Below are 14,827 nucleotides of genomic sequence, written 5' to 3' on the forward strand. Positions count from 1 at the left end.
TCTCAGACCTGCACGGAAGAGATGGGCAAGAGGCAGGAAGGAGGATATAGAAAAGGCTGCGTAGGAGATGGAGGTCCCCTGGGATTGGGATCTGGGGGTGGAATCTGAGGTTCTGCAGCAAAAGCTGAAAGCTGGTGGAGCCAGTCCACCTCCTCTACCCTTAGGTGACCCAAAGTGTCCCTTTCTGCCCATGTCCCACCCTCTGCCCTTGAGGATACACCCCTGTGTTTTCTCCCAGAGTCCTCCCACCCCGACGTTGCAGTGGGGGTCCTGACAGACACATCAGAGAATCCAAGGTGAGGGGTGGGCAGTGGAAGTGGGACTGAGACCCCACTCAGGGTCCCCTGATGCAGCTCTTTCCACCCCCACCTGGAATCCGTGCCCTTTATTCCTTCACCCAGACCTACCCAGACCACTCAGGACAAGTTTGGCCATTTTCAGGACCACTGCAAAGCAAGAAAGGCAAATTGCAGAAAAATGTATTCCATATGATTGACACCACTTTTGTAAAAGTAACAACAAGAATATGTGCCATGAACCTGCATTTGCTCTAAGTATAGGGAAAGCGGTGAATTAACAATGGTTATCTTTGCGGGTTTGAGTAGGAAAGGGAGGGGTGGAGAGGGAGGTAATAAAGAAAGGGGAATAATATAAGCTGAATGGAAAAATAATCATGGGATCAATTTTTTTCTTTTAGTACATTTTTATCAACTTAAAATTTTTTTTATTTTAAAATACTAAAAACTTACAAGAAGTTGTAAAAATACTGCAGTTTCCCGTAACCATCATTTCGTAACTATAGCACACTCTCAAACTAGGAAACTGACGTCGTCACAATACTATTAACTAGATTACAGACCTTACTGGGACTTCAGCTTTCGAATACGTTCATTTCTTTTTGTCTGTCTTTGTGTATGATTCAGTGACATTTCATCACATGTATAAATAAACACCACAATCAAAATACAGAGTTGTCTCCTCACACCAGAGAAACACCCAAGGGCCACCCCTTTACAGTCACACCATCATCCCCCTGCTGTTACCCTCCCGACCTGTTCTTTAACTTTTGTCATTGCAAGAATGTGATATAAATGGAATCATATATCATGTAACCTTTTGAGACTGGCTTTCTTCACTCAGCACAATGTTCTGAGAAGCCATCCAACTTGTGTGCCTCACTAGTTCCTTCCCTTTTTTGCTGAGTAAATACTATTCCATCATACAAATGCGCCAATAATGGGATATTTAACTGTTCACCTGTTGAAGGACATGTGGATTGTTTCCAGCTTGAGGTTACTACAAATTACTAATATTAAATAGTTTAGCTAGTACTAATACTTTAATGGGCTATTAAAAGTGCCATAAGGAGCACCTGGTTGGCTTAGTCGGAAGAATATGCGACTCTTGATCTCAGGGTCATGAATTCAAGCCCCATATTGGACGTGGAGCCTACTTTAAAAAAAGGGGGGGGGCATGAATATTCATATCAGATTTTTGTGTCAACACATTTTTATTCCTCCAGGATAAAATGCCCCTGAGTGTGATTATGGAGTCATGCAGTGTAAGTGGATGTGTAACTTTTTAAGAAACTGCCAACTGTTTTTCTAGGCTGTACCATTTTACACTCCCACCAGCAACACAAGAGAGTTCCAGTTTCTTCAAATCCTCACCAGCATTTGGTCTAATCAGTATTATTATAATTAGCCATACTAATAGGTGTATAGTGGTTGTTCGTCATTTAATCTGCATTTCCCTAATGGTAAGCAACACTGACATCTTTTCTTGTGTTCATATGCCATCTGAATATTCTTTTTAGTGAAATGTCAATGTCTTCTGCCAATTTTCTAATTGGATTTTTGGATTTTTTTAATTGATGGGTTTTGACCTTTTTGTTTTTTTAAGATTTATTTATTTTTAGAGAGAGAGAGTGAGCATGAGTAGGAGGGAGAGAATCTCAAGCAGACTCCGCACTGAGTGTGGAGCCCTACATGGGGCTCAATCCCACAACCCTGAGATCAGCACCCGAGACGAAACCAAGAATCAGACGCTTAACCAACTGTGTCACCCAGGTGCCCCCTTGAGAGTTTTAAAAAATATTCTAGATACCAGTCCTTGTCAGATATATGGTTTGCTAATATTTTCTTCCAGTCAGTTACTTATTTTCTTGTCCTGTTAACAGTCTTTCACAGAGTAAGTTTTTAATTTTGATAAAGTCCAATTGATCTTTTTTTGTTTTTTTAAAGGATTATGCTTTGCATGTCAAGTCTAAGAATTCTGCCTAACCTACATATAGACCATTTACATTTAATGTAATTTTTAAAAGATTTTATTTTATTTTATTTTATTTTATTTTTGAGAGAGAGAGTGTGCATGAGTGGGGGGCGGGGCAGAGGGAGAGGGAAATAGAGAACCTCAAGCAGGCTCCACGCTCAGTGCAGAGCCTGACAGGGGGCTTGATCTCACAACCCTAAGATCATGACCTGAGCTGAAATCAAGAGTCAGACACTTAACCAAGTGAGCCACCAGGCACCCCCCACATTTAATGTAATTATTAATATGGTAATACTGAAGTCTGCCATCTTTTTTCTGTTCTTTTTATTTTTCAATATTTGCTTTCCTTTCTTCTGCCTTCCTGTGAATTACTTGAACATTTTTTAGTGTTTCATTTTGCTTTATCAGTAGTGATTTTGCATATATTTCTTTGTGTAGGTTTTTTTAGTGGTTGCTCTAGGATTTCAATATACATATAAATATAACTTATCACGGTGTTTTACTATTGACATTTTTCCACCTCAAATGAAATGCAGAAATATTACTATTTAGGTCCCTTTACGCTCCCTGCTTTATAAATACATAAGTATCTTAAATATCTTTTTAAATACATTGAGAATAACATCAGAGAGCAGTATACTTTGCTTTCAAACATCCAACATTATTTTTAAAACTTTCAAGGAGGATAGTCTATTATATTTACCTACATACTTACCCATTCTATACGCCTTTCTTCATTTCTGATATTCTAGGTTTCCTTTGGTCTTCATTTTCTTTCTGTTTGAAGAATGTCAGTAATTCTTTCAATACAGATCTGCTGGTAACAAGTTTTCTTAGTTTTCTTCACTTAAAAATGCCTTTATTTCACCTTCTTTCCTGAAGAATATTTTCACTGGATAAAGCAGTCTGGATTGACAGTTCTTTTCTTTCAGTATTTGAAAAATGTGCTACTTTCTCCTGGCCTCCATGGATTCTGAAGAGAAATCTGCTGTCAGTCAAATTATTGTTCCCCTATAAAGTGTAATGTGTCATTTCTCTTTGGCTTTCTTTCTTTCTTTTTTTTTAAAGATTTTATTTATTTATCTGAGAGAGAGAGAGAATGAGAGAGATAGAGTGCATGAGAGGGGGTAAGGTCAGAGGGAGAGGCAGACCTCCCACTGAGGAGGGAGCCCGATGCGGGACTCCATCCTGAGACTCCAGGATCATGACCTGGGCGGAAGGCAGTGGCTTAACCAACTGAGCCACCCAGGTGCCTTTCTTTCTTTTTCTTTCTTTCTTTCTTTCTTTCTTTCTTTCTTTCTTTCTTTCTTTCTTTCTTTCTTTCTTTCTTTCTTCTTTCTTTCTTTCTTTTCTTTTCTTTCTTTCTTCTTTCTTTTTCTTCTCTTTCTTCTTTCTTTTCTTTTCCTCCTTCCTTCCTACTTTCCTCCCTCCCTTCCTTCCTTCCTTCCTTGCTTTCTTGCTTTCTTTCTTCAGAGGGGAGGGGTTCAGTCCTTCTTGACTGCTGCTTTCCTCATGGCTGCCAGGACATTGCTCAGCTCCTCTCCCTTTCTCTTGGCATGGATGTGTGTCTCCACCCTTTTCTTGATGAAATTAAGACAGGCTTGTCCTTGGAGACCTTGCGCAGCTCCATGGCATGTCACTCATATAGGGCGAAGCCGCACACCTCTCAGATCACGTCCTGCACGAACATGGTGTGCTTCGTGGTGCGCCCGCGGCGGCGGCCGTGCCTCGGCTTGCTCATGTTCTTAGTCACTTTGCGTCCGTTGTTGAGGTCCCTGCCATAGGGTAGCGCGGAGACGTGGCTACTCCTCCTCAGTGGCTCCTGCGGTGGAACGCTGGTTACTGTCAAGATTCTTTGTCCTTAGTTTTCAGAAGCTTGACTATGATGTGCCTGGATATGGCTTTCTTTGCTTTATCCTATCTGGGATTTACTCAGCTTCTTGAATCTGTAGACTTAGATAGTTTACCAAATATGCAATAGTTCAGCCACTATTTCTTCAAATATTTTTTTTTTCAGACTGAAGTTTCTTTCTGTTTTTCTCCTGGAACTTCAATGATGTGAATATTAGATCATTTGTTATTGTCCCAAAAGTCCCCGAAGCTCCTTTTATCTCAATAGTTACCTTTTAATTAAAAAAAAATTTTTTTACTTCTCTTTTGTGTAGACTTCAATCTATTTACTCTTTGTTGTTCAGAGTGGATAATTTATTTTATTTTCTTTTTTAAGATTTTTATTTGTTTATTTGAGAGAGAGAGAAAGAGCACGAAGGGGGGGAGGGGTAGAGGGAGAGAGAATCTCAAGCAGACTCCTCACTGAGCAGGGAATGCTACGCAGGGCTGGATCTCACAACCCTGAGATCATGACCTGAGCCAAAATCAAGAATTGGACGCTTAACCGACTGAGCCACCCAGATGCCCTGAGACTCTATATTTTTTTATTTGTTTCAAGAGGGTTCATGAGTGCTCCTTGAAGCATTTTTACAAGTTACTTTAAAATTCTTGTCAGACAGTTCCAGTATCTGTGTCATCTTGGTGTTGGCATCTACTTATTGGCTTTTCCCGTTCTATTTAAGGTTTTCCTGATTCTTGAAATATGGAGTATAGTGAATTATTTTCTCTTGTACCCTGGACGGTTAGGGTATTATGAGACTATAATTCCATTTTAAAAGTGTTACTGCCAGGGCAATAATCAGAGCTCTGTTTACACATCTTTGCACAGTGGCTGAATCACAGTTTTTGGAGTTTTGGATAATTTGTTATATAGTTATTATAATGAGAGAGAGAAGAGAGAGACAGAGACAGAGAGATCCATTTGTATATAAAAGGGGAGATTGTATATGTATGAATATATATGTGCATATATAATTATTTTATGCTCTGGGCCCCAGAGGCATGGGAGCAATCGAGTAAAATGGCTTTAGGGCTCTTGATGGAGTGGGGATTGATGGTGATAGAGCCCCAACCATAATTTGGGGGAACAGAGAGCTGGGCTGAACATCTGAGATGGCTCATCCACATGGCTGGCAGTTGACACCTAATGAGGGTGGGAGTATGGTGGTCACAAGGTGGTCATCCTTCTCACACGGCAGCTAGCCTTCCCCTTGAGTGAGGGTCCCAAGAGAACCAACCAAGCTGGCCTCTTCTGACTTAACCTCAGAGGTCATGCAGCACCAATGGTTACACATGAGCTACTAAGGCCAGCCCAGATCCAAGGGAAGGGGATAGAAGCACTTCAAAAGACTTTGAAGACATGCTTTAAAACTACTACAGTCCTCCTTCTGGCTACAAAGCATTTACATTCTTTCCACATGCAAAACTCACTCTTCCTACAACCTCAGAACTCTCATCTATTTGGCATCAGGCTCATAGTCAAGGTCCACAGCCTCACCAACTAGATCAAAGGCAGGTGTTGGGGCGCCTGGGTGGCTCAGTCGTTAAGCGTCTGCCTTCGGCTCAGGTCATGGTCCCAGGGTCCTGGGATCGAGCCCCACATCGGGCTCCCTGCTCAGCCGGAAGCCTGCTTCTCCCTCTCCCACTCCCCCTGCTTGTATTCCTGCTCTCACTATCTCTCTCTGTCAAATAAATAAATAAAATCTTTAAAAAAAAAATCCAGGTGTTGAGGAGGTCCCATTATTGCCAGAATACTAGAACTCTGGAGCACTTCCAGAGCGAGGGAAGCAGTTGCAACTATCTGGGAAAGCAACAGATGAATATTTAGGACCACACTGCCTGTTATGGTAGCCATCAGCCACATACATCAATTAAATTTAAATTAAAGAGAAATGAAGGACACCTGGGTGGCTCCATCAGTTGGGCTTTGGACTGTTGATTTGGGCTTGGGACATGATGGCTGTGGGATAGAGCCCTGCCTTGGGCTCCACCCTCCAGTCGGCTTGAGATTCTTTCTCCCTCTCCGTCTGCCCCTCCCCCTGCTCACATGCGAGCTCTCTCTCAAATAAATAAATAAATAAATAAAATCTTTAATTAATTAATTAATTAAAGAAAAATGAAAAAAAAAACCCTGAAAATTCAATTCTTCCATTGCACTAGCTAAATTTTAAGCACTCAATAGCCCCATGTGGCTAGTGGTTACTCTATCGGACAGCACAGACATAGAACACTTCCAACCTTGCAGAAAGTTCTATCGAACAGTGCTAACTAGACAATATAATTTCAGGTATACTCTGTGCCCCAGAAATCCTACTCTGAATATATGTCTTAATCTGGAGTCTCCCAGAAGCATAGCCTGAGTCAAGGGGACAGGTGGTTTATTTGGGAGGTATCCCCAGGAAACACAGGTGAGCAGGGAAATTGGGACTGGAGGTGAAAGAAGGTGAAGGTGGTGCAGAGTCCAGACTACAGGGAGGCAAGTGAGGCACCAGGGCACTTGCCTAAACCTGAGAGTGAGTGCCTCCTTAAAGTTTACACCCCAGCCACCTTGCTTCCCCACCCTAGTCCCAGCCTTGAAAGGGTAATTGCTGTGAGCAACTAACTAGGGCTCATGCCTACCAGGCGGGGACCCTCTAAAGACTTGAGGAGTCATGCAGAACACACCTTAGAATCAACCCACGGAGGAAAAGAGAAGCAAGAGTATTTATTCACTGGTTCCCAACCCTCTCTGGGGGAAGATTGTCCCTGGGGGAATTAATCCTGACACTTCCAGTGTGTTCTGCAGTCAGACGGGAGAAAGACCTCAGATGGAGAAGAAAGATACAGGCCTGTGAGATGGGAAGCTGTCAGGGTGTTCACGAACTGCCCACCAAATCTACGAGTGAGTGAAAAACTGAGCTGAGGGGATATGGTGGTGGGGCACCAGCTGGGGTGCTATGGTATATCCTAGAAAACCTCCCACAGAGGGGTATGTATGAGCCTTATGGTGATGGGGAGCTAAAGACAACCTAAGTGTCCATCATTGGGGGAGTAGATAAGTAAAAGTGCTGCATGGAATACAATGCAGCAGTTACAGAGAACTTGGTGTTCTCCACTATATGGAGAGATCTCCATAATATAAGTTAAAAAAAAAAAAAAGGAAGAGCTAGAACAAAATTTATAGCACAATCCCATTTATGCAGATTAGAAATACATACACACACACAAAATCACAAATTATAAAGCTACATCTTTGCAGCTATATATCAAGTGCATTAACGTGGGTATACCTGCAGGTGGGTGGGGTGGGAGTGGGGATGGGGTACGAGGGGACCTTAGAGAGGTCTTTCATGGGCCAATTGTGATTCTATGTTATGATCTGAAGAGTATGATTAATAACTCTCTGCACCTAAGGGCCAAGAAAAAAAAATAAAGGAATGAAAAATATAAAGTGCCTGCACATCAAAGCAATTCCCTACATGCTACACAATTATTATTACCATGGGGGGTGATGATAACAAAGCAACGAGACTCCGTCTGCCTTCTGAAAGCCCTCCTCACTGCCTTCTCCCCAGGCAGCCCCTCCAGTCCCCAGTAAGTTCTCTTGCCCCAGCGAATGAGGAGGTCCCTACCCTTTCATGCTACCTAGAGGAAGAGACAGGAGAACGGGCTGACTGTGACTCCCAAAGGTTCTCATCTTCTACCCCCTTCTACAAGGGGGTAAGCGCATAAGACTCCATTCAAACCCCAGCTCTGCCATTAACCAGCTGTGGGACCTTCAGCAAGTCATTTTTCCTTCCTGTGGCTCAGTTTTCTCGCTGGTAAAATGGGGACAAGCATAAAAGTAACAACTCACAGGACTGTTCAGAGCATAAAATGAGTTCCCAGAACACGCTTAAACCGACAGGGGAAGCTCCCTCCCTCGCATCCAAGCAGCCTCACCGCACATACCCTGCCCTAGTCCCTGCCCTGCTGCGACCGCTTCCTATCCCTCTACCTTCCTTGGCCGCAATCAGTGGATTCCCCAAATTCCAGGAACTCCTGAACCAGGTCAGGGACTCCTTAGTCTTCGTCCTGGGATCGAATTTCAGTTTCTCTTTCCTTCTTGACAGAGCTCTGGGCTCATCTGGCCCCACCCACACCTGTGAGCTCACCTGACTCCGCACCTAGCTCCACCCACTCACGCCTTTCAAGTCATTGTGAAAATCGCAATTTCCATTTGCCTTTTCACTTTACACACATCAGCCAGGATTGCTCGTTTAGCCTGGCTAAAAAGTGGAGCCATGCAGCCAGGGAAGCAGTTGCGATTTGACTATGGCCACGATGTGGGTCCTGGTGCTGGTGACTGCAGGGCTGAGCTTGGCCAGAGCTGGCCCTGTCCCCACGTCCAAGCCCACCACAACCTGGAAGCGCTGTGACATTGGCAGGTTCAAATCTCTGTCACCAAGGGAGCTGGAGGCCTTCAAGAAGGCCAAGGATGCCTTGGTGAGTCCCCATTGTTGTGGATTAACCTCTACTCTTGCTTTGGCCCAACTGCTGCCTGGCTATAGTGGGCTAACCTCCCATCCTCCTGCTATGGGCTAGCCTCTAGCTTTTCAGCTATGGTTAACCTCTGTCCTTTCTGCTATGGATTAAACTCAAGCCCTCCTGCGAGGTCAACCTTGCGGCTATGGGCTAGCCTCCGGCCCTCCTACTGTAGGCTAATCTCTGCTCTTACTTTCTAGGAGAATTCACTAAAAAACTGGAGTTGCGGCTCCCGCCTCTTCCCTAGAACCCGGGACCTGAACCAGCTGCAGGTGAGTTGGAATGAGGCCACCCTTACCCTCACCTGGCCCCTCTCCCTCACTCCTAAAGTGGCCCCTCACCTCCTTTGTCTCACCTGTCCTCCCCTCTGTCTGGTCTCTCCTCGCCTGTCCTGGGCCCCCGTCCTTCCTCAACTGCTCCCCTGACCCCATCCCTCCCTTAGGTCCCTTTCGATCACCTCTCTGCCTGTCCCCATGTCCCTATCTCTTTCACCTGTCCTCATCACTCTTACCTAATTCCTTCTCATTTCTCCTTTTTTCTCTCTCCCGGGTCTATCTCCCACCCAAGCCCCTTGCCCTGGCCAGTTTGTCACTGTCTACTCTCAGGGCTGATTCCTTCCTCCCCTATCATCTGTTCTCCTCACCATTGACTCTGCCTTGTGTCCCCCATCATCTTTCTTCCAGTGCTCTTTCCCAGAGTCCATGTCTCCTTCCTTCACCTTGATCACCTGTGCATCCAACTGCCCCTCTCCACCTGCTTCCCTAACCTCTCTCTGTTCACCCATCCCCATCCCGTCTCTCCAAACTTCTGTGACCCCCACGAGCCACCTTTCACTTGTCCCACTTCACTCTTTCACCTGTATCTTCCCTTAGGTTTCCCCCTCACCTGTATCCTTCATCTGCATCCTTCCTCATGCGTTCCCTTCTCCTGCCTCCCTCCCACCTGACCCATCACCTGTCCCCATCCTGTGTCGCATATCACCTGCCCTCCTTCCCTGCACTCCCGACCTGTCCCCACTTAACTGGGCCTTCTTGCCTACGCTTCCTTACCTTTCCACCTCGCCTGTTCTTTCTCACCTCTCCTCAGGTGTGGGAGCGCCCTGTAGCCTTGGAGGCTGAGCTGGCCTTGACCCTGAAGGTCCTGGAGGCCATGGCTGACAGGTCCCAGGGGGGCATCCTGGACCAGCCCCTTCACACGCTGCGCCACATCCGCTCCGAGCTCCAGGCCTGTGTGAGTGCTCGGGGCACCTGGGCCCCGTCTGTGGGTTCTGGGCTTAGGGGACCTCACCTCTCCGTCCCAGGCCCTGCCTCACACACCACCCTCCTCTGCCCACAGGTCAAGGCTCAGCCCACAGCAGGCCCCCAGCCCCGAGGCCGCCTCCACCACTGGCTGCACCGGCTCCACGAGGCCTCAAAGAAGGTGAGTGACTCGAGACGGGGATGGATGCCCGGGCCCTGGGTAAGGGAGGAGGCTGATGCCTGGGCAATGGAAACCATGTTTCCCTTTCACAGGAGTCTCAAGGCTGCCTCGAGGCCTCTGTCCTGTTCAACCTCTTCCGCCTCCTCAAAAAGGACCTGGAATGTGTCGCCAGTGGAGACCTGTGTGTCTAGGACCTGGACCCACCCCCAGCCCATCTGGGACCCCAGACCTTATTTATGCACTAAGCCCCAGCCCTGCCTTAAGTTATTTCCTCTCGCCCCTTATTTATGAAGCTTTAGCACTGACCTAGACCCAAAAGTAATGCTTGTTTTTCTACTTTTATACAATATGCGCAAATAAACAGGAAGGAATTGGAACCTTCTGTGATAACTGAATCCTTGGGTATGTGTATGATTGTGAGTCTGTGACTGAGGGTGGATGTCTAAGAGGTGTAGGTAAAATGTGTAACTGGTTGTGTATATTGTGTGTGCTTGATTTCTGCGACCGTGTGCGTGTATGGATTTAAGTGAGTGTCTGCCTGAGCCTGGGTCTGACCGAAGATACATAACGGCAGGTTCATGCCCATGTGTGTGCTGTTCTGTGTGCATGTACACACATGTTTATATGTCTCCCTGTCTATCCCTGTCCATGTGAACTGGATATCTCTCTGTTCCATGGGTACCTAGGACAGATAGAGGTCTAATCAAGATGCTTTATCCTGTAATGAACATCAGAAACCCAACTCAAACGGGGAAAGTAAAAACGAGTTTATTATCACGCATAACAAAAAGTCAGCTGGCAGGGCTGTTCTAGGACTGGTTAATTCATTATTCAGTAATGTCTTTGGGAACCAAATTCTGTCCATCTCTGTTGGCTGATTCTTACTCTGGCTACCTCATGGCCTCAAGATGGCAGCCACAGCTCCAGCTGTCACAACCAACCACCTCAAACTTAATGGAGTAAAATGACAATTTTATCCTGCTCACAGATTCTGTGGGTCATGAATTTGGACAAGGGTCAATGTGGATAGCTTGCCTCTGCTCCATAGTGTCTGGGGCCCTAACTCTCCTTCCATAGGTTTTGTTTTGTTTTGTTTTGTTAGATTTATGTATTTATTTTGAGAGAGAGAGCATGAGTTGGGGGGAGGGGCAGAGGGAGGAGAGAAGCAGACTCCCCCCTGAGTGGGGAGCCCAACTTGGGGCTCACTCCCATGACCCCCAAGATTACAACCTGAGCTGAATTCAGGAGTCAGATGCTTAACCGACTGAACCACCTGAGCACCCCTTCTTCCACAGTTTTTATTTATTTATTTATTTTTTTCCTTTTGCACCATTAATATTACCCACAAGGGGGTGCACTGTTCCTGGAAGTACTGCAATACTAGGTCGATGCCTGGAGTGGACGGAGCAAGCTCCTATTCCATCTCCCTGCTCCACAAATCCATTTATATTCCACAGTTTTTAAAAGCAAGGAAAACTGGGGTGCCTGGGTGGTGCAGTCGGTCAAGCCACCGACTCTTGACTTTGGCTCAGGTTGCAATCTCTGGGTTGTGGGATCCAGCCCTGCTTCAGGCTCCTTACTCCCTTTGGAGTCTGCTTGGGATTCTCTCTCTCCCTCTCCCTCTGCCCCTCCCCCTGCTTGCCTGCACTTGATTGAGAGAGAAAGAGAGAGAAATCATGGGTGGGGGGTAGGAGCAGAAGGAGAAGGAGAAGCAGACTCCCCGCTGAGCAGAGAGCCCGACGTGGGGCTCGATCCCAGGATCTTGAGATCATGACCTGAGCAGGAGGCAGACGTTTAACCAACTGAGCCACCCAGGTGCCCCAATAAATAAAATATTTTTAAAAAATAAATAAAATAAAGGCAAAGAAAACCTTTCAGAAAAACTCCCTATTGGATGTGCATGCTTGTCTCATTGGCTATAATTTAGTCACATGCCTAAGCCTAAAGCAATCAGTGGTACAAGGAAGATGTAAGTTGCTCAGCCCATGGCATGAATTTCTTTCCCCTTTGCCTGACACCTGCTTCTTGGGATTCCCTTGCAGTTTGATAGCCATCCAACTGAAGGGCTTCTTGAATTAATTAGTTTATGTAAGGAATTTAAAACAGTTTTTGGCACAGGTTAAGCCCCACATATGTGTTTGTTGCTGTTACTCTTATTATTTTAGAATTTTTTTTTCTTCCCTGACGCAAAAAAACTCTTCCATGTGTTCCCTTCCTTCCTGCTTAGTTCACTAGTATGAGGATGTGAGCTCTGGAGCTGTGGTGACCATTTTGTGGCCAAGAGGCAATGACCCTAGAGTATGAAGCTATTCTTCTAAGGAGATAGAACTAAAGAGTAGGAAATTGGGTCCTTGGTGATATCAATGAGCCGTTGCACCAAACTCCCAAACCTCCTAACTCCAGACTTCTTATTAAATGAGATAACCAAATGTCTTAAGTCATGTTAATTGGGTTTTCTGTCTTTTGCAGCCAGATGTATCCTCACAAATCCATCTCTGTATGCCCAGCATAGAACCTAGAGAAGGTAGTCAATTAATATTTGATAATATGGGGTGCCTGGCTGGTTCAGTTGGTAGAGCATGCATGCAACTCTTGATCTCGGGGTCGTGAGTTCAAGCCCCATGTTGGGCATAGAGCTTACATTATCAAACACATATTTGTTAGTAAACATTTGAATCATATAGGAGATATCTGAATTCTGGCATATGACCCTCTTCAATAGGCCTGCTGGAATTAGAGTTGCAAATCCCTTCTTGGAGATGCCAAGGCCTAACAAAAATTCTTGAACTGGATATATTTTGGTTTGGCCTGTTCAGCATCCGTTTCTCCTGGTAAAGCTCCTCAATTTTCCTTTGGGGAATAACTCTGCTTTCCTACTTCTTCATTTGGTTGAACGTATGACTCAGGTTGGCTCAGTCAGATCACTCCATCTCCAGAGCACAGAGGCAAAGCCCTTTGTCCCCGTTCATGACAACCTCTGCATCCGCTGTTCCCTGTGCCTAGGACATGTCCTACTACTCTCCTGCCACCGTGAAGTCTTCACCTGGCCAGTTCCCATTCATCCCTTATGTCCCAGCTAATACCACCTTCTCCTTCAAAAATCCTTCTGCATGGTGCACTGGGGTTCCTATTGCTTTTATATGCCTAGAAGCTTTCCCATCCTACTTTTCTGGTGACTGTTTAGGGTCAATCATATGAAATTGCCCACGTTCTGCCATTTCTAACCTACAAAACTGGCTATTTCATATGGTTCAACCTAATATTATTTTAGTAACCGCCCCTCCCCCAGGCCACACAACCCAGACCCCCACCTGGCCAATCAAAGCATTACATTGCCTTGGCTACTACAGTCAGAGCAGGAATGTCATGTGACTCCAGTCAGGCCAATCAGAGCCCTTCCCTGATTTTTTTCTCATTGAGGACTGGAGGAGATTTTGCCATTTTACCTTTGGGGTTATGGTGCTAGAAGCATCAAATATGTGTCTGTAAATACATGGCCATTTTCCCCACCACATGTTGAAGAGGATGAATCTGAGCTGGGAGAAACAGAGAAATGAGTGACTAAAGTGTCTGGGTGGTTCCGGTCTCTAAGGCCAAATTCCTTGTAGCTTTACCCTGAATTGTCTGCATCCCAGATGTATGAGCCAACAGTGACCACTTTTGATGCTTAATCCAGGGAAGCTGAGTTCCTGTCACTTGCTACCTAAAGACTCTGAACTAAGAAGTGTCCCTTATTAGTTCAGAGGGAACCTCGGGGCAGGGGCAGGCAGCTCTGCTGGGCTCCCAGTCTCCTGAACAGCAATAGGGCTGCGATTGCCCTCAGCTCCAGGAGGGCAGAAACTGAGTCTGTTTTGGTCGCTCCTGGGTCTTCAGTGTCCAGCACAGGGCCAGGCACAGAAGAGATACTCAAACATTCCGCTTAGATGATCCTAGGCCCTCTCTCACCTAGTGTACCTGTTCCTTGGGTTTAGAGCTCTCAATTTTGAAAAACAAGCATAGCATTGGCATTGATAAATACTTCTCTACCAAATGAAGGGGTTACAAGTGAAGGAAGGTGGGTGGAGTGTTATCCAAAGTGCTGAACTGGGGACCATGTTGGCCCCAAACATGCCAGTGGGTGGATGCCAAATTCTGAGATGGCAGTTCCTGATTTTGTTTTGAAGGCACATACACACCACCCCAAAGCTGGGGTCTTCCACGGAAATCAGACCGTATACCACCTCTACAGACAATCCTCCACTGGCTTCTCATAGCTCAGAGAATACAACCTGACCCTTGACCCCAGCCCACAAGGCTCTGCAGAATCTGTTCCCTGCTTGCCTCTCCCACCCCCTCCCCTCCCACTCTCCCACTTGCTCCGGTCCAGACATACTACCTCCAAAACACCGAGCACACTCTTTCCTCAGGACCTTTGCATGTGCTATTCACTTGGCCTGGAATGCTTTTCCCTGGCTCTTCCTACAAGGGATTTCTTCAGCTCCAGCATCACACCCCTTGAGCCCCCAACCTAAAGTAGGCCTCCCAGTCAGTCCCTGTTCCATTCCCTTCTCATTCTTTCCATGGCACTCATTTACCCCCAGATACATTATCACGTGCTTGTTTACTCTCACCCCCCCTCCCCCATCTAGAATATGAGCTCCATGGGGCAGGGGTTTCTTGTTTTGTTTTAGTTAAACTATTTTGTTCACTGTTGTATCCCCTGAACAGGGCCAGGTACACAGTACATGCTCAATAAAGCTTTAGT

At 45.8% G+C, this 14,827-nt stretch overlaps 1 protein-coding gene and 1 pseudogene across 1 annotated transcript; one reads left to right on the plus strand and one right to left on the minus strand.

The window, feature by feature from the left end:
• The first annotated feature begins 8,436 nt into the window (after positions 1 to 8,436).
• LOC102735401 (interferon lambda-1) lies at positions 8,437 to 10,274 on the plus strand. The gene is made up of 5 exons (XM_006739400.2): positions 8,437 to 8,625; positions 8,865 to 8,936; positions 9,751 to 9,894; positions 10,000 to 10,083; positions 10,176 to 10,274. The coding sequence occupies exons 1-5, from the start codon at positions 8,455 to 8,457 to the stop codon at positions 10,272 to 10,274; spliced, it is 570 nt and encodes a 189-aa protein (XP_006739463.1). The 5' UTR covers positions 8,437 to 8,454.
• A 1,156-nt stretch (positions 10,275 to 11,430) lies between these two features.
• On the minus strand, positions 11,431 to 11,554 carry LOC115942990 (U2 spliceosomal RNA; annotated as a pseudogene).
• Between the last annotated feature and the right edge of the window lie 3,273 nt (positions 11,555 to 14,827).

This window comes from Leptonychotes weddellii, chromosome 16, assembly GCF_054177405.1.
Source record: "Leptonychotes weddellii isolate Sample4059 chromosome 16, ASM5417740v2, whole genome shotgun sequence".
Classification (NCBI taxonomy): Eukaryota; Metazoa; Chordata; class Mammalia; order Carnivora; family Phocidae; genus Leptonychotes; species Leptonychotes weddellii.

Excerpts from the sequence above, each read along its gene's own strand:
- LOC102735401 (XM_006739400.2), top strand. The coding sequence starts at position 8,455 with ATGGCCACGATGTGGGTCCTGGTGCTGGTGACTGCAGGGCTGAGCTTG. Across the intron at positions 8,937-9,750 it reads GGGACCTGAACCAGCTGCAG|GTGTGGGAGCGCCCTGTAGC; the intron begins GTGAGTTGGAAT and ends ACCTCTCCTCAG. Across the intron at positions 10,084-10,175 it reads TCCACGAGGCCTCAAAGAAG|GAGTCTCAAGGCTGCCTCGA; the intron begins GTGAGTGACTCG and ends TCCCTTTCACAG.